The sequence below is a fragment of the Leuciscus leuciscus genome, assembly GCF_965113295.1.
Source record: "Leuciscus leuciscus genome assembly, chromosome: 17".
Lineage (NCBI taxonomy): Eukaryota > Metazoa > Chordata > Actinopteri > Cypriniformes > Leuciscidae > Leuciscus > Leuciscus leuciscus.
Genome location: NC_138741.1, coordinates 31,307,978 through 31,326,598, shown reverse-complemented (window position 1 = coordinate 31,326,598; position 18,621 = coordinate 31,307,978). Strand labels below are relative to the sequence as shown.

Sequence of the window (18,621 nt, the reverse complement as noted above, 5' to 3'; positions counted from 1 at the left end):
TGTTAAATTTTTTTATTAAATTGACTATAAAAAAAGATTGCTTGTGTGTGCTGGTGTTCATTCCAGTCTTTTAAAATAGTTGAATGAATGAATGCTCGCGAGGTGCCTGTAACGATTTTAAATAGGCTAACGTTAGGCTATTTCATCAATAATGTACACAGGGTAGAGGAGAACGACAGTCAACTACTTTGAATATTATAGCATTTTGGGCATAAACATGTAAATAGTGAAAAGACATTGAAAAATGACACAGAATGATTAAAATTTAATATTTAAAATTTTAATCCAAATAAATAAATTTTCGTGGTTCGCACTGATGTTATTCATTTGTTCTCACACACTTCAGTGTCGCGGTCACTGGCCACTATCTATTATTAGCGCAGCGGCCGTCAGCTAACTCTTCACGTCATGTCATCATAAAAAGAAATATACAAGAGGAAGATAAAATAATTAGGAATCATAGATATGAAGCACCACGAGTTCTTTTTACAGGCATTAAATGTGTAGAAAAACTTCCTGACATTGAGTTCGGTGACATTTACAGCTACCTTATTCACTTCCCATCACGCTACACCGGAGCTTCATTAAAAGCATACAAAAGCTTAGCAGGCTATCGGTATCACGAGTCCGGATTGGTCAGCAACTCTTTGATTTGGACGCCAGCGGGGAAGGATTTTTCAATCATCACCGCAAAGGTTGGTAAATAGATGAATATTTCACGACGAGCTGTATTAACACCAGCGGTTTAGCATTTTCTATTCCGTCAAGATGGCTGCTCCAAATGGCGTGACGTCACGCGGGATGTCCCTATTGCAGTATTTTTTCACAAAAAAAGTAATTGTTTAAAAATATATGAATATGTGAATAAAAAGGAAGTAAACACGGTCACATTGCACTCATTAATCTGGTAATATTATGCGCACTGGTAATCATATTTTTTCAAATAAAGACAAGGTAACGCTAATATTACAGCGCACAGTGAAAACGATATGAATATGACACAGTGGGCAGCTGGATATAGCACAGCATATTTTAAAATGAAGGATTTAAAGTTTTTCGATCACGTCTCCTGTGAAGCTGATCTTCTGTTCGCGTTCACTCACATCGCACGGACCGACCGTCACTCGCAGTAACACGTTTTTGCAGGCTACAAATGCACACTTCACAAGATATCACAGCTGGATTCCATTAAATCTGCAAGGTTTGTGAAATTAAATGTTTATTAGATATTCAGAGATTTGTTTAAATGATGTAGATGCGCATTTGCTGAATGTTGACAGTAAATGAGAAAGTATTTTAGCCTAATTGTTTGCCTTTTCTGTAACAAATAATATAAAAGCAACACTTTACTTTTTCGCATACCATTTACTTTCTTTGTTTACCAGTTCTGTCTTTCAAAGTATTAGATATGACTGACAGAGATCGTAAACTAACGAAGACGGAGAATGTGAGTGAGCGCTGTGTGATCAGGCAATGGTGTTCTCAGCGCCGCCCGTCAAAATAAAAGTCCTTAGCGCCGTCAAAACAAAATTGGCCGCTTCCAACACATCGGCCAATCAGAAAAACGTATCGGCCGATGCCGATATTTTAAAAGTGCCGAATATCGGCCTTGGCGATATATCGGTCGACCACTACTAAGCCCCTTTCACACAGAGATTTCGGAAAATACACGGATAAAGTGACCCGGGATCTGACCCGGGTTCGTTTGATTTTGGTTCATTCACACTGCCAGTGATTTTCCGGAATCAGAGAGTGCGTTCACATACAACCCGTAAAAATGCCGTAAAGACACGTGACATCGATGTGACTTGTAATCTCAGCAGCGTCTTAAGTTTGCTTATGAGCTGCGATCTCTCTCTCTCGAGAAACCACGCTTGTGCATTTTTTTCTCTGATTCGATCATAAAATTGCGCTTTACGTACCGTTTCACAGCTGGCGAACGATCCCGCGCTTCAGCGTCATCACTACGACACGGCATTATTACGGCTTTTGTTCACACAGCGCGCGTTCCGGGACTGAACACGGCAATGTTACTAGGTCCCGACCCGGCATCGAACCCGGCATAAATCCCAGGTCGAGTTTGCGTTCACACAGAAGGCGCTCTGGCAATTTGCCGGCAATTTCCCGGGTTCAAAGTGCTGTGTGAAAGGGGCTCTAGAGTCCAAAATGCAGGGACTCTTTGGGGTACTTATAATCAGGGTTTCCGCGGAGTCATAAAAAGTCATAAAACGTCTTAAATTTAATAATACGAATTTTAAGCCATAAAAAGTCATAAAAACGTCCGGATTTTCCATACAAGGTCATAAATTACATTTAGCCACGTCTTAAATTGATATGCTCGTTCATTCATTGGTTCTACCATCGCCTTTTCCCCCCGAAAATGCGCTGGCGCGGCGGCATTCATTCGTTTCGCCTGTTGTAGTTCTGTCTGAGGAATCTGGGTGGTATCACAGCGTTCCAGGTCCATGCGGCAGTGCAGCAAATAGACTTGTCGGAAGGACTTTCACAGAAACCCGCGCGAACTCCCTACTCGCAAGAATCTCCTCAGCTTATTATTGTATATGTCGTTGAGTCACTGCTTAATTTAACTGAAATTATGGCTGGGCATTAAACGATATTATTACCGCGATATAATTTTTTTCTCGATAAAACAATATAAACAGTTCGATAATGTTTATGCGCCAAAAGTGGAACGAAACTCATTTGAACCGCGCGCCACACGGACCATTTATCCGCTCGGCTCAAAGTCCAAACGGCAGCGCAGCGCGTTTACTCTGATCGGCCTCGGTCACGAGATCCAGTGAGAAGCGCTTGAGTTCAGCAAAGAACACAATGTCTCCGTGATCTAAACCAGTTTAAAGGCAGATGAAACGGCGCTGACAAACAGGAGAAACACTGTGCGCAACGATACAGTCAGAAGGCTTTTCCGTCTACAAATTCCCATCATGGATTTACTGTAACGTTAGCCTAGTATTATTAACTGCACCGTGAAATGTGGGATATACATATTGAATTGTATTATTATTAATGTAGACAATGCATTAAAGGACTAATGGAATATAATTACAGTATTTAATGTATTTAGGCTACTACTGTTTTTCATACATTTCATGAAGATACGTGCCATCAAAGTCAGGCAACACAAACCTGTTTCAAGACTTGAAACAATATCCCCCATTAGCACATGCAGAAACGTAAGAAATACATTTTCCAATAAAGATATTTATTTTGTTAAGGACAAATGACAAATGTTTGAATGTTCTACCTCAGATTTGTGAAATGTTCACCTGTTTGGCATGATATGTTCTGACAATAAAGAGTAGTTTAAAACCACAATTAACGCTCTGGTTTCTACAACTTTCAGTTAGGAGCAAAAATCTGCCTTTAAACTTGAAAGAAATAAAGATTTGACATTTATCGTGATAATTATCGATATTGACTGATATATGATCATGCTAATTGTTAAGTGTTGTTTCCTGTGTTATTGATACTTAGGAAAAGGGATCCTTCAGTTTGTTGCTCTTAAGAAAATGGAACCTTTAAATAATGAAACTTGTTACTTTCAGGGTTCGTACGGTCATGAAAAACCTGGAAAAGTCATGGATTTTTAAAATGGCAATTTCCAGGCCTGGAAAAGTTTTGGAAAATGAATAAACTCATAAAGTTTTGGAAAAGTCATGGAAATTTGTTTTTCAAAATATCTGTGTACTTGAATTTGTTTAATTAATAAAATTGGGGAAACAAATTGCAATACTTTTTTCGTTTTACTGTGCGTTCACACCGGACGCGAATAGCGCGTCAAATTCGCGCCTGACGTGTCTAGAAATTTACGCGCGTCAGAGGCGAAATGACGCGTTTCCATTAACTAAAAGCGCTGAAACGGACATGAAAGGGGACCCATTTCTTTTGGCCCATCTAGTTTTAGTCGCTGTCCTCAGTGCCGCAGAAAAGCGCTGAAACGGACATGAAGGGGAACTCATTCAGCGCTTTTCTACGGCACCTGTGTGGCTCTTGTGTTGCTGTCATCAGCTCAGTGCTTCAAATTAAAATAAGCTGCTTTGCATTTTCATATAGCTTCGTATGTGCCTTTCCATTACAGATTTGAGCAAAACTTTTTTTCCTTCTAAATATCGATAAATAACTATTGCAAAAGGATGGCGTTTCCATTAACCGACTAAAACTTTTTTTTTTTTTTTTTGATCAGTCATTCCAAAAATCATGGCAACGGAGGACGTTAGTAGGTTTATATCTCACCCACCGCCCTACAAATTATTATTATTAATGTCTTATCCAAGTATTAATGTCAGGGAAAGACCCTTATGCGAACGGCACATAGGCTATATGCTAAGTTTCTTCATGTTTCTCCCTTGATTGTGGCATTTCTTTGAGAGTAGGCTATCCCTGTATTGTTTCTTTTATGAATTTAATAAGGAACCCTGGCTTTCATGTATTCTTTCTGTCCAAAAGGTCCGTGTTCTTTTGTGTCCACTCGTTTTTCCTTTAACCCCCAAATGAAAAACGAGAAAATGAAGGGTTGTTGTAAGTAGGCTATTTTTAAAACGCAAAGTTGAACGCCAACATTTAAATTTGAACTGTAGGCTACACCAAATGCTGTGCGAAAAAGAAAAAAATATCGACAAATTTTCTGATTTTTGTTTGACTTTTTGCCTCTTTGTTAAACATTTAAAATATATATGATTTTTTTCTTTAAAAAAATTTATTTGGTCTTTTATTTTCCGTGTTCACATTTATGAGGAAAAAACAATGTTACGTGACCGTTCTCCATTACGGTAATGAGTCCTCTGAGAGCGGCACTAAAAGACTTTAAAACTTACACAGAGACCTCAAACAGAAAGCACAAAGCCTTCCTAAACGAATTTCGTTTTGTATTAATTGTATCTTGATTTTAAAATGTTTCATTAACCAATTGCTTAATAGCCTAAATAAAAAGTAAATAGCAGAAAATAGATAATCACGACACAGAGGCGCCGGAGTGAACTGGATCATCCATGAACCGAAACTCAGCGTAAAAGGTAGCCTACTCGCCTCACAGACCTAAACAAAACTGAAATAGGCCTATATCTATTATCTACAGAAATATCTACTTTTAAACAGAACAATTCAAAACAAAATAAAACGATGTAGCCTAATCCGTATGAAATGTGCATTTCTCTCCGGCGTGTTCACTACTAAGAAGATCGCGAGTCAGTCAACTTCGTCTTTGCAGTCGACACAGAAAATACTTGTTTATTAATAAACAATTAAAATTGAGAGAGAGAGAGAATATAAGATTAGTTTGACAAATTTTGAGGACTTCTAATGATCTGTTAACAATCTCGTTTTTTTTTTGTTTTTTTTATGGCGTTTATCGCATTTTGGAAAAGAGCTCTTCAAGCACATTTAGATTTTTCATCCGCTACTAACGTTACCCGCCCACAAGGAGTTAATTAACATGTATACACAGATGTTTTATGGAAAACTATGTCATGAATATTTACCTTTAAGTCATGGAAAAGTCTTGGAAAAGTCATGGAAATTTAATGGTAAAAATGTGTACGAACCCTGTACTTTTAATGAAAGTCAATAAAAAAAAAAGACTTTTGAAAGGAAGTTATTTTTCGTAATTCATGTAGGTCATAAATTTAAATCAAAATGGTCATAAAAAGGTCTTAAATTTGACTGACTAAACCCTGCAGACACCCTGTATAATGCCCCCCTCCCTACTCAATTTACCCACCCTTCTACCCTAAATAATTAGTCTGAGAATGGTTGCAAAAAATACAAAAAAATTCTGGCAATCTTGATTATACTCTTTTAGGGTGGGCTATATGACCAAAATGTTATATTATGTGATATGAATACTTTTATTTCACGATAATAATATGTATCACATTATAGTTATTTTTGCTTTAAATAAGGTTGTAATATCATCAAAAACTCAAGCTGACTGAAGTAAACAGTATGTGATAAAATAAGAACAAAGAAACTAATTACAAGTAATACAAAACTACAGTAGAATGGGCCTGTCCAAATACCCAGACTTGCGGTCTTGGCCACTTGAGAGTGCGTGCACGCAACAGGAAGACTGTCCCAGTTCTTAAAAACTCCAAATCTCAGTGCCCTTAATGCACACTAAACCTACACTATCTCAAATAACGCTTCAGAGTGGTTTTCGAGGCTAAGCGTATCCGTTCAGAAACTCAGAACTCCCTTTTCAGTATGTCAATAACACAAGGTTGCCCTATCACTCAAAATTCGGATTGAATTGTTAGCATCTAGTTTATGCTGACACCTTGAGGCGAAAATGTATCATGACAACTGGTTTAAAAGTCTGTTCCATCCATTTTCTCTCGTTTTTGTCTTGTCGTTCCATGTTCACCATGTCTTCCTCATCTAAAAATGTAAGTATTCCTAAAAAAAAATGTATAGCATTCTTAAATTTGTATATTTTCTCCTACTTCGTAAAGGAACTCCTGCAACTCCAGCCACTCCAGCCAACATAGTGCAACATAGTCTCCCCGACTGGGCGTCTCAGATCTCCAACACGGACACAGTGGCAGCGGTTGCCCAGATCCTACAGAGTCCTCAGGGCCAGCAGGTCAGATTTCTCTTCCACTGACAACACTGTATTCTCTGCAAAGCTGTATTTCTGACACGTGTGTGTGTGTGTAGTTGCAGCAGCTGGTTCAGAGCCTGCAGATGCAGCAGCAGAAGCCTCAGCCCTCTCTGCTACAGGCGCTGGATGCAGGTTTGGTAGTTCAGCTCCAGGCCCTCACCGCACAGCTCACCGCAGCCGCAGCAGCAAACACACTCAACCCGCTGGAGCAGAGAGTATCCTCCTTTAACAAGGTCAGGGACTTTAAGGAGCACTACTGGCTGAAAAGGTGTAATCCTTGCATTACACTATTAATTGTGAAGTTGAACTGTCTTTTTCTTATTGTCCATTCTGTGGTGTTGTAGAAGCTGTTGGGTCAGTTTGATTTCGGGAACGAGTCGGAACACAGCGAGGACACTAAGAAAGATGCTACGTCATCTCAGTTGTATGTTTTTTTTATTTTTTATTATTATCATTTTTTTGTATTCCATTTTCAAGAAAAAGCTGTTCCCTGTTTTGTTTATTTATTTTAAGTCGTGTTCTCACTGTCTCTCTCAGACCTGTGGTGTCAGATTCCATCAATAACTCGATATTTCATCAGCTGGCCGAGCATCTTCAGCAGCAAAACCTTGAGCAGTTTCAGAAACAGCTAATGGAGCACCAGCACCAGCAGCATCAACAGAAGGTACTTAAAACATGATTCTTTCTTGACAATGTGTTATTACTAGGTGCGTTTCCATTACAGATTTGCGCAAAAATGTTGCGATGTTTTTTTTTATTTTTTTTTTTATGTCGATACACTACTGCGAAATGACAGCATTTCCATTATGCGACTAAACCATCATTTTTTCCGATAAGTCATTCCAAAAATCATGGCGTCGGATGTTGGTAGGTTTATATATATCCCAGCCACCGCAGGTGCCATTATTGTTAATCGAAGGAGACATAGGCGTGTTATCCAAGCATATATGGTAAGGAAAGCCCCTTATACTTGCGAGTGGCACATATTAGGTGTTTCTCCCTCCTATCTGCTTTAAGCTCTTGATTGTGGCATTTCTTTGAGGTTTAAAATCCAGTATTCCTGTAATTCTTTTGTCTTTTATGAATTTAATAAAGATCTCAGTCTCTTCTTCTGTCCAAACATACCACGCCATCTACGTCAGGTGACCTGTAAATGCGCAAAAATGGTTTCTATTGCAGTTTTGCAAAATATTCCTTTTTCAAACTGCCTGAAAACCCACCTCATGCGAGCGTAAAAACATTTTTGTGATAAATGGGAGTTTTTGCTAAATTTAAGTGTTTCCATTGGGCGTATTTTCAATTCACGATTTTAATTTGCGCAATTTGAAGGGTAATGGAAACGCAGCTACTTTAACTCAGTTTCTCTTACCTTGATACTTAATGCACTTTACTTTTGACAGTCCATGTCCATGGAGGCCCAGGATGCCATCTTTGGTCCTGAAAGTTCTGCCCCTCCTGGCCAAAGCAGTGCCCCACCACAGCTCCCAGAACAAGAAGCAAAAATGGATGACTCCATTGATAACCAACAACAGGCAAGATCAGATATCAAACTGTAGTTGGGAGGAAAAGTCAATGTTAGTCATGTATTGACAGTAGTTTAAAGGTGATGTCTCACTAGATGACTTAGAAATAGCCTCTTCTGTTGGATGTTTGTCACGCTTACTGATTAATTAATGATGGAAGAGAGGTAACAAACCAGATAGTTGGAACACCATTTTCATGTGTGTATTTTGCAGGACATGGATCTTGATGAGGGACAGGATACTATAGATGAGGAGCTCTTTGAGGCTGAGGAGAAGAAAACCAGCAGCACGCGTTCAAGGACACGCTCAAGATCTCGGTCCAGGTTGGTGTAGCATTGTTGTTAAATAGCTCTTGCCTCATTTCCATTTTTCAGTCACAGGTAAAGAGCTCTCTCGTGAAAACCTCTTTATTCCCAGGTCACCTAAGAGAAGGAGGTCAAGATCTCGTTCAGGGTCTCGGAAGCGCAAACACAGGAAGCGATCACGGTCTCGGTCGAGGGACCGAAAGAGGAAGTCCTCCCGTTCTTATTCTAGTGAGCGACGAGCGCGGGAAAGAGAAAAGGAACGGCAGAAAAAAGGGCTTCCTCCTATTCGCTCAAGGGTTCTCAGTGGTAAGTTTACAGAGGTACACCTTATGCTTTCTGAATTTATAAGGGTCGTTTTTTAGGGTTAGGGTTAGAGGTTTAGTCTGTCAAGTTTCATGCAAATAAGTTGAAACTTTCTTTACAAACTAACTTGTTAATGGTAAGCATTAACTTGTATGAAAATTCTGTCATTTACTCAACCTCAAGTTGTTCCAAACCTGTATGAATTTCATTCTTCTGCTGAACACAAAAGAAGATATTTTGAAGAATGTCGGTAACCAAACAGTTGATGGGCCCCATGGACTTCTATAGTAATTCTTTTCCATACTTTTGGAAATCAACTGTTTGTTTACCCATATTCTTCAAAATATCTTCTTTTGTGTTTTGCAAAATAAAGAAATTCATACAGGTTTGGAACTACTTGAGGATGAGTAAATGACGACAGAATTTACATTTTTGGGTGAACTATTCTTGTAACCGTCTCGTCCATAACACATAATTAAGTTTAAGGATGCTTTGTATAAAATCATGTTCATATCAGAGGAAATTCACAAACCTCTGTGTTTACCGACTACTGCTTTGGTCTGTGAGAGAAAGCTTAAAGAGATGGTTCACCCAAAAATGATGAAGATTTACATGGTATAAGTTGTTCTGTCAGGCCAGTTGACAGAACTGTTACTTACACTTTCAGGCCAGTGATGTTTTGGCACTGAAAAGTTTACATTTATTAATCCACAAATATTAGATAGCCATACACCTGCTAGAACACTCAATTCATTCACTAAACAGAGTTACAGATTTCTTGCAAATGTCTTCTACCATAAAATCACACCTGTAACTCATGTTAATTTCCCTCTTTCAGTTTGCAGCACTACTCTTTGGGTTGGCCAAGTGGACAAGAAGGCCACCCAACAAGATCTTACTAACCTTTTCGAAGAGTTTGGCCAGATTGAATCTATCAATGTGAGTTGAGTTTCTAAAACTGAGCACTTGAGAGCATCTTAGATTAGTTCAAATTTTATTTAGAGTTGTGCCATCTAGCCAAGAGGCATTTTTTGGGTCTATAAATATTTTTTGCTGAAGTGTAATTAGAAATACCCTAAACTTGAAGTACGCTTTTGAAAATAAAGGTTATTTTATTGGCATCTGTGGCTCCATGAACAGCCTTTAACAGCCATTTTAACCAACATTTCTGTTACACAAAAAAAGAAAACCATATTAAGAACTGTTCATTGAAAGGTTCTTTGGGGAACCAGAAATTGATGTTTTGTGGCATCGTTATTAATACTTTATTTTTATTTTCTCCCAGATGATTCCTCCCAGAGGCTGTGCTTATATCTGTATGGTCCATCGTCAAGATGCATACCGTGCCCTTCAGAAACTGAGCACAGGCTCCTACAAAATTGGTTCAAAGGTCATTAAAGTATGTGTGAAGAATGTTCGCTGACTTATAATTTTTGTAATGTTCTATAATTTCTTATGGGAATATGTCTTAAACATGTTGCATTGCTTCCAGATCGCTTGGGCGCTCAACAAAGGGGTGAAACAGGAGTATAAGCAGTTCTGGGATGTGGACCTTGGGGTCACTTATATTCCTTGGGAGAAGGTCAAACTGGATGACCTGGATGACTTTGCAGAGGGAGGCATGATTGACCAGGAGACTGTCAACAATGGTAAGAAGAATTTCCTTGTTTAGGAGCTGAACATTTTAGATTTATGCAACTTGTATATATGTAACTTCTACTCAGAACTTAACCTAATTTTTCTGTTGCAGAATGGGAATCACAGAGGAATACTGAGACAGTCAAAGAGACTCCGAGTCAGGCTGCTACAGCTGAAACCAGTACATCCAGCAGCACACCTAGTGAGGCCTTTACACAGCCTGTCACTATGATGCCCATGCAGGTATGATTTTAGCACTCATTCAGGCCTGAAAATGCCCTGACAAATGGAACAACACACATTTCGGTTTCTTACTCTTTACATCTGATTAAATTGCTAGATTTTAGGGATGGTGTGGTGCGGCCATTAAAGATTTAAGCTGGTTACTGAAGTTTGTTGGTTCAAACCCCACTTAAAGTAATATAAGAGATACTACCATTGCATTCTTGTTTTCATTTTGCACCTTGAGGTGTGGAGACAGCTGAATTAATAATGCATTACCGTTTACTTCTCCATGGATGGCTTTGTTTCGGTTTAGATTCCAGTGGCGCAGACGGTCTCTGCTGTTGGCCTTGTGCCTCCATCCTTCCCTGTCACCATGTCAGTGCCCCCGCCAGGCTTTGGTCCTCCTCCACCCTTTCTGAGGGCAGGGTTCAACACCTCACAGCCTCCCCCAGGTACATGGTTCAAACCTGAACATTCTGTAATTAGGCTTTTAACTGTATGATAGATTTTTTTTAATATATATTTCCAATTGTTAGAATTTGTTAACTACCTTAGTTATCATGAACTAACAAGCATTTATGAACCTTTGTTAAAGGAGTAGTTCACTTTAAAATGAAAATTACCCCATGATTTACTCACCCTCAAGCCATCCTAGGTGTATATGACTTTCTTCTTTCAGACGAATACAATCGGAGTAATATTAATAAACACGCTTACGCTTCTGAGCTTGGAAGTGAATAATGGCAGTGAATTGCAACCATCAGTATGAAGCTCAAAAAAGTGCATCCATCCATCATAAAAGTGCTCCACGGGGGGTTAATAAAGGCCTTCTGAATCAAAGAAATTAGTTTTTGTAAGAGAAATATTCATATTTAAAACTTTATAAAGTAAACTAGCTTCCGGCCAACTGAACATGTCTAAACCGCAACTTACACGAGTAATGTGACGTACTGCTGATATTTATGCTACGCCATGACGCACTACGCTACTTCCGACGTCACAAGTTGCGCATTAGGTGCAAGTAGACTGCGTATGGCCGTTTGGCTGGAAGAATTGAAATTTGGAAGCTAGAATTTTACTGTCTAACGTGTACACAAACTCATCGCTTTGCTTCAGAAAGCCTTTATTAAACCCACAGAGCCATGTGGAGTTCGTTTATGATGGATGGATGTTAATGTTAATTTCAACATTTACTTGTACATTATTAAAGTCAAAAGTTTAAATATGATTTAATGGACTGGAGATAACATGAACTATCAATAAATAGTTGTATTTTTATGAGTCAAGAGACCTTTATTTATATAGCGCTTTATACAATACAGATTTATTTATATAGCACTTTATACAATACAGATTGTTTCAAAGCAGTTTTACAGAGATAAACGGGAAACCAGTGTTGATTCAGTTCCAATGTAAAGATCATCTATTATTAAATTAATTTCATCTATAAAGCAGCTATGCAAAAAAAATAAAAAATTAATCTCGTCCAGCTCAGTTCAGTTCTCATACAACAGAGTCAGTACAGTCAGATCAGTAATATTGTTGAATATTAAGTGAATAATGTTTACAAAGAATAATTAAAACTAACAAAAATACTGCTTATTGTTAATGCATTAACATAACCTAATGGAACCTTATTGTAAAGTGTTACCAAATATTTATGTATCTGTAAATTTCTCTTTCACAGGTTTTATGGCCACGCCAGGAGTAGGACCGTCAGCAGTTGGAACCAGTCTTGCTTCGGCTCAGACATGTATGTTAAACTGCCTCTGAAATAAGCAATCCTTATTTCGTATAATGTTTCTTGTGAAAGCGCTGTCCTTAAGGTTGAATTTTCAAGCTCCTAAACAGGCCTTTTACCCCACTCTCACCTTTATAGCTCTAGTGCAGCCTTCGTTGCAAACCACTCAAGAAAACAGCAAGGATTCTCTGTTTGGAGCCATGATTCCTCCCACCGGTACTATTCCTGGGAGTTTTATTCCATCAGCAATGCCTGGGGCAGGAGTCTTTAACCCTGTGGGAGTACAACATCAGCAGAGCAGCACAGACAAAACTCCTCAATCTGCAGAAACTATGGAGGCCGAGCTAACACTACAAGGTAAATGGGTTTATAAGCACATTTTACATAATGTGAATACAAGTCATATGCAACTAGCACACGGTATGCTGTTATTTTATTCTATAGAACAAAAAAAGAGGATCTTGTTGAATCTTGCAGCAGTACAATGACAGTTCATAGGACTTGTGTGCTGTATTACAAACCTGCTGAGGATGCTTCTGCATGCAGTTTTTGAATCTAAATTATATTTTAGAGATTGTGGAGATTATGTAACTTCCAAAAATCAGCTTATTGAAACAATCAGCTTCTCAAGAATAAAACACACATTTACTAGACTTAAAAATAAAACATCTGGTAAATCCTCTGTACTGTTGTCACCTCATATCACCCGTGTATCCGACTCAAGTGTTTCATTTGTTATGTGAGTTATGTTGAATAAAGCTTCAAAAAACCCAATTAATTCCAAAATGTTGCTGGATGCGCTTAAATCTGCAGTAATGAAGCTTTCCTATCACATAGCACACGTGCACTTCAAAAAAACAGACCGAACACAGGATAAGGTTTTTACATACCAGGTAAAACAGGGTAGTTTGGAAAAACATAGCTTTGTCAATCCCTTTATGCTTAAGCTGGTGATAACCTTACGCAGATTAAAGAAAACGGTTTAACATGACCAGACCTGTTGTCGTCTTAAGCATCTTCTGTTTGAGAGTGTGCATGTAAACGTGCTCAGTAGGGATGGGCATGATTAATCGACGATCGATAATTGATCGTTAAGAATTTCGTCGATCACGTTTATTTGTTATCGATTAAACTAATGCAGGTTGCGTTGCGTAGTGTGAATCTTGAAGCAATGGAATTAATTTTAGCGCGGAGGTACCTGTGCATCCCGGCAACGTCAGTCCCCTCAGAGCGGGTGTTTTCAGCGGCTGGACTGGCTGTCACCAGGTTGCGGTCGCGTCTGATCCCAGATCATGTCAACATGCTTATCTTTCTCAACAGAAATCAGTAGACTGGTGCAGAATTTCTATGGGAACTTCATGCGTTTTCTCAGATCGGATAGCTATCTGATTTATCAAAACGATTCCATTTACACCTGGTCACATAAATGTGTTTTTGCAAAACAGATATAAATCCGATCTTGAATTCCCGCGCTATATGCATATTTAAATTGTTGCACCTCATCGAAAGCAACTGATATGAGCTGCATTTTATTGATCATCAGCGAAAATTTCTAAATCAAAGACCGCAACAAGATATTGCGGCAACAGCCCTGGTAAGATCATTTCGGTTCTTTACTTTTAATGAAGATGATTGTGTGTTGATGAATGACTTTCACTTTGATTTGCGATAGTTTGCACGTTGGCTTGATGAATAGATGCTCATCTGTGGTGATGCGTGTTGAAGTAGCGTCGTCATATCTGGATATAACATGACATATAGCCTATAACACGCTCTCACACGTTTATTTCTTATCATTTTTGGGATAAGTCAAATTTACATATGTGGTTTCAACAACCAGATGCATTTACTCTTGAAGTGGTTTGAGCGATCGGATTTAAATCCGTCTCGAATGCGTTTCGGAGGGCATTTAGATTTGGTCTTTTCACGACCGGATAGCTATCCGATCACAGAAAACGGATGAAGTGCCATGGGTCTCTGTTTAAGAACGCCGGCTCGCAGCTGCAGGTTCTGCTGGTTTAGAGCACCGCAGGAATCTTCAAGTCTACCGAACGTCCAGTTTCACTGCCACAAGTTGATCTTCTTGTAATAAAGATCTCATCGAGGACAAACAAACTGTATTTTTGTATTTTCATTGCATTTTTAATTTATAAAAAGTTAAAGAAATAATGAATTTCAATATAAAAATATTAATGATTAATCGATAGTCGATCGTTAATTCTCCCGACGATCGACTAAGAAAATTTAATCGAATGCCCATCCCTAGTGCTCAGTGAATAACGACTTTGCTCTGTCTCACACAAATCTGTTATAAAGCTTCTGTCATGGAATATAACCACAAGTTGTACTATGTTGTTTGTTGTGGGGGTGACTTTTCAAGAATCATTTTGTTTTTATCCTTGTACTCTTGGTAAAACATTTCTTGTTTTGTTTTTTTTGTCAGGAATGCAGAATGCCGTGCGCAGTGGAATGGGTCTGCTGGGAATGCACCCGTCCGCATCTCTAACACACCCTCTCTCCGGTCAGAGGATGGCAGGGCTACTTCCCCTAGAACTGCGACCCAACCTGCTCCAGGGCCCCGGCGGCCGCTTCCCCCTGCTCATGCAGCCCGGTCTCGCACATCAGGCCAACAACCTACTGGATGCTTCTCTTCAAGCCCAAGCCCGGGTCCGTGTCCCTTTTCCTCATATGGAGCAATTCAACCATGCCGAGGGCACTTTTGCAAGAGCGCCTAACCCCTCATCTGCTGGGCCTGACAGTCTGGCCAAGGCTAATAACGAGACCCCACCCAGATCAGATGTAGGAGGCCAACAAGAGGGAGATCAGGACTATCGCTTTCCACCACCAGAAAAGCAGAGCACGGGGTTGTTAAAGACCCCTCCTTTGGAGATGCGTACTGAGCCTGCTCCTGCCAGACCACCTTTACTAGAACGACCTCCGAGAGCAGTCGAGGGTCGAGAGGGTAGAAGAGAAAACATGTCAGGAGGTTTCAGAGCAGAAAGTCGCTGGGGGCCACCCAGGGGGGACTTTGATGAGCGAGACATGAGGGCGATGTCTGCTGGACCTCCAAAGGGTTTCCAGGAGGAGCGTTCCAACCCTAACTTTCAGACTCGTTTCGACGGCCGCGGTGGAAGTTCATCAGGGCCAGCTTGGAATCGTGGAAGCGGGCCTTCTTTTAACCCCAACATGCACCAGGACTACGACGATCGACGCAGACCTTGGGAAAGGCAGAAAGACCGAGACGACAGGGACATGGACTTCAGGGCCGAAATGAACGGCAATCGCCATAACCGGGAGCGAGACAGAGACCGCGAAAGGGAGAGAGACAGGAATCGGGACCGTGAACGAGCCAGAGAGCGGAATCGCGAGAGAGAGCGGGAGCGCGAAAAGGAGAGGGAGAATGAGAAGGACAAAGAGCGGGAACGCTGGACTCCACTTTCTTCACAATCTCAGCCTCAACCGCTGCTTCCTCAACCCAAGTCTCAGCCTCTTCTCCCTCTGCCGACCCCTCTGCTTGCGCAGCCTCAAGCACAAGAACAAGCGCAAATCAACTCGCCGTCTCCGCCAGCGTCCCAACACCAGCCTCAACCAGAACTGCAGCCAACAAAACCAGACGCTGAACTGCAACCAGAGGACAAACCAGAGCCCAAGTCCCTCAGCCCCCCTAAAGAGACGGCAAGTAGTCAAGAGCAGGAGGAAGCCTCATTTATCAATGGAATGGAAACAGATTCAAAACCTCAATTAAACATTTTGGAGCCTGCGTCCCAGGCTGCTACAGAGCGCTCTCGTAGCCCCTCTCCATCCCGTACCTCCACACCCACCTGCTTCCAGAATGAGCCCTCGAAAGAAGAGAAGACCCCAGAAATGTGTGTTTCGTCATCTGTGGATGCAGACACTAAACAGACTGGGCCAAAGGTGAACGCTGAGACTGAACCTGAGCTAGAGAAAACTGACACTGAGGAAACATAATCATCACTCAGTAGGTAAAGATCATTTTGTATAGTCATCTCTGTAATCGTTTTGAAAGCTCTCGCAGGACTCACTCAGTTCGCTAGAATATAGCAGACACCTTAATGAATGATTGTTGCCTCTCAAGCTTCAAATGTATGTGCATTCTAGGCGGCTCACACTAGAGGATCTAAATGGTAGGTGGGATTTTAATATTTTATTTTATTCCCTGTTTTTAGTTTTTAATGCAACCCCATTGTTTTAAACTAGGTGTGTGTTTTTTTTTCTCTCATGACACTTGCTTGCCAAAATATTGTGTAGCTTAATTGTAAATACAGGGGGGAAAGAGGTTTGACCTTCCTATGGAAGAGTGTACGGATTCTGGCTGTCTCCTTTGGATTGATTGCAGAATTCTTGAAAACAGCACTGGCTTGTTTTGTCTTTTCTTTTCAACACTGCAGCAGCGAAGTTTGAAATGAATGCTTCTGTGGTGTCCAGTGCTTCTTGTCTCTAAAGCAGAATATACGTACATCAAATACAGTGAGAACAGTACTAAGGTTTAGTTGCTTTAAAAGGAACCCTTACAAAAAAAAAAGAATTAAACTACGATGTATTATCCCAATATTAAATGTCTGTGATTTTTTCCTTCATCAAACTTCTATGGAAATACATGTGCTCAGAAAAGGCGTTTAAAGGAAAAATGGATGTTGGGTGCAATCTGTTTTGGTTTTAAATAAACATGCTCTGATTGTTAAAACATTCTTTAGGACTGTGTTTTGTATCGTGGAGAGAAACCATCTGCACACAAAACCATTAAAGCCATGAGCCAAGTGATACTGGCCCCAGTGTCGTGGATGGGATGAAATGTTTTTGGTTGTGAACTGATCTAAAGTTTGGGCGGCCACCAGATGTTTGACTGTGTGCTGTGAGGTTTGCATTTAGATCTCTCCTCCGTCTTTTACCCAGAAGAGCAGCTTTGCGTGCCGCATTAAAGGGTTAGCTCACCCAAAAATGAAAATCTGTCATCAATTACTCACACTCGTGTCGTTCCAAACCCGTAAGACTTTTGTTCATCTTCAGAACACAAATGAAGATCTTTTTGATGAAATCTGAGAGCTTTCTGTCCCTCTATTGACAGCTATGCAACTACCACTTTGACGCATCAAAAGTTCATAAAGAGATTATAAAACTGATTCAGATGAAGCGAGTGGTTTGGTCCAAGTTTTCTGAAGAGAGACAATTGCTTTATATAATGAACAGATTGCGAGAACCAATGAGGTTCATTCTCGTGTTACGCAATACGCATCACATTTTGAGCTTCCGCAAGAACCAATGAGGTTTGTTCTCGCGTGCCAAGCAGGTTCGGTTGAGCTTTTATGTTCTCTGATCAATGTTTATATGTAAATAAAAGCCTAAATTAAATCTGTTCATCATATCGAGTCTCTTCAGAAAATTAGGACTAAACTGCTAAATTCATATGGATTAGTTTTACAATCAAATTATTAACTTTCTGAAGCGTCAAAGTGGTGGTTGTGTAGTTGTCAATGGAGGGACAGAAAGCTCTCAGATTTCATCTAAAAGATCTTCATTTGTGGTCCGAAGATGAACGAAAGTCTTACGGGTTTAGAACGACATGAGGGTGAGTAAATGACAGTTTTCATTTTGTGTGAACTAACCCTTTATATCTTGAAAGCATTGGAAATATGTCATGCACACATCAGTTTTGATGCAGCTCTGCTTTGGCACACACTCCAAATGTAACAGCTCAGTGTAATTGCACCAGGTTTTGCTGCAGAATTCACTGCTAGTGCTTAATCACACAACACTCAGACATAAATGCTGTCCCTGAACTTAATAGAATGTTAACCAGCATTATTTTCTCTAATATAGAGTACAGAGTCATTTTTTTTAGGAATAAAAAAAATATATTTATTAGTTTTTTTGTTGTTGTTGTTTGTATAATGGTTTAGGAGAAAGCAGGCATACTTTCAAATTAGTTCAAAAGGAAGCTACTTTCACAACAAGTTTACTGCACTTACGCCTAATTTTATATAAATATATTAAAGTGTCCAATTCACAAATTTCCTGAAGTTTAACAATCAGTCAGATTCACAGTCTGTCATTAAAACCAACCTGCTCATTGAAACAGAAGTCATTTTCATTGTGCAACTTGAAATGAATATTCATTTCATTCGAATATTCAAATGACTGAATGTAGGATAGTGTGTCAGTAATATGGTATTTTAGTAAAGCATGACCATTGTGTGTCAAGCAGACATGCATGCTTTATCAAAACAGTGGTAAATTGGTGGCCCAAATGCA

The 18,621-nt window shown here is 39.8% G+C and overlaps 2 protein-coding genes and 1 long non-coding RNA gene across 3 annotated transcripts in view; all 3 read left to right on the top strand.

Annotated features, from left to right (window-relative positions):
- Window positions 1-17,058, top strand: part of scaf8 (SR-related CTD-associated factor 8) — a 64,407-nt gene extending 47,349 nt beyond the window's left edge. The window contains exons 6-20 of the mRNA XM_082143405.1: window positions 6,468-6,598; window positions 6,673-6,849; window positions 6,961-7,040; window positions 7,154-7,280; window positions 8,017-8,148; window positions 8,353-8,462; window positions 8,557-8,750; window positions 9,586-9,686; window positions 10,033-10,146; window positions 10,240-10,396; window positions 10,498-10,628; window positions 10,924-11,062; window positions 12,298-12,363; window positions 12,490-12,708; window positions 14,795-17,058. Coding sequence (XP_081999531.1) covers window positions 6,468-6,598; window positions 6,673-6,849; window positions 6,961-7,040; window positions 7,154-7,280; window positions 8,017-8,148; window positions 8,353-8,462; window positions 8,557-8,750; window positions 9,586-9,686; window positions 10,033-10,146; window positions 10,240-10,396; window positions 10,498-10,628; window positions 10,924-11,062; window positions 12,298-12,363; window positions 12,490-12,708; window positions 14,795-16,320 — 3,404 coding nt within the window. The 3' untranslated portion in view covers window positions 16,321-17,058. The remainder of the gene's footprint in view (window positions 1-6,467; window positions 6,599-6,672; window positions 6,850-6,960; window positions 7,041-7,153; window positions 7,281-8,016; window positions 8,149-8,352; window positions 8,463-8,556; window positions 8,751-9,585; window positions 9,687-10,032; window positions 10,147-10,239; window positions 10,397-10,497; window positions 10,629-10,923; window positions 11,063-12,297; window positions 12,364-12,489; window positions 12,709-14,794) is intronic.
- Window positions 3,435-5,457, top strand: LOC309479527. Its single transcript, XR_014199270.1, has 2 exons — window positions 3,435-4,002; window positions 4,395-5,457. It is a non-coding gene; the product is annotated as an uncharacterized lncRNA (long non-coding RNA).
- Window positions 16,256-18,621, top strand: part of tiam2a (TIAM Rac1 associated GEF 2a) — a 111,957-nt gene continuing 109,591 nt past the window's right edge. Inside the window, exon 1 of the mRNA XM_082143398.1 lies at window positions 16,256-16,334. The gene's annotated coding sequence lies outside the window, so the exon portion shown is untranslated. The remainder of the gene's footprint in view (window positions 16,335-18,621) is intronic.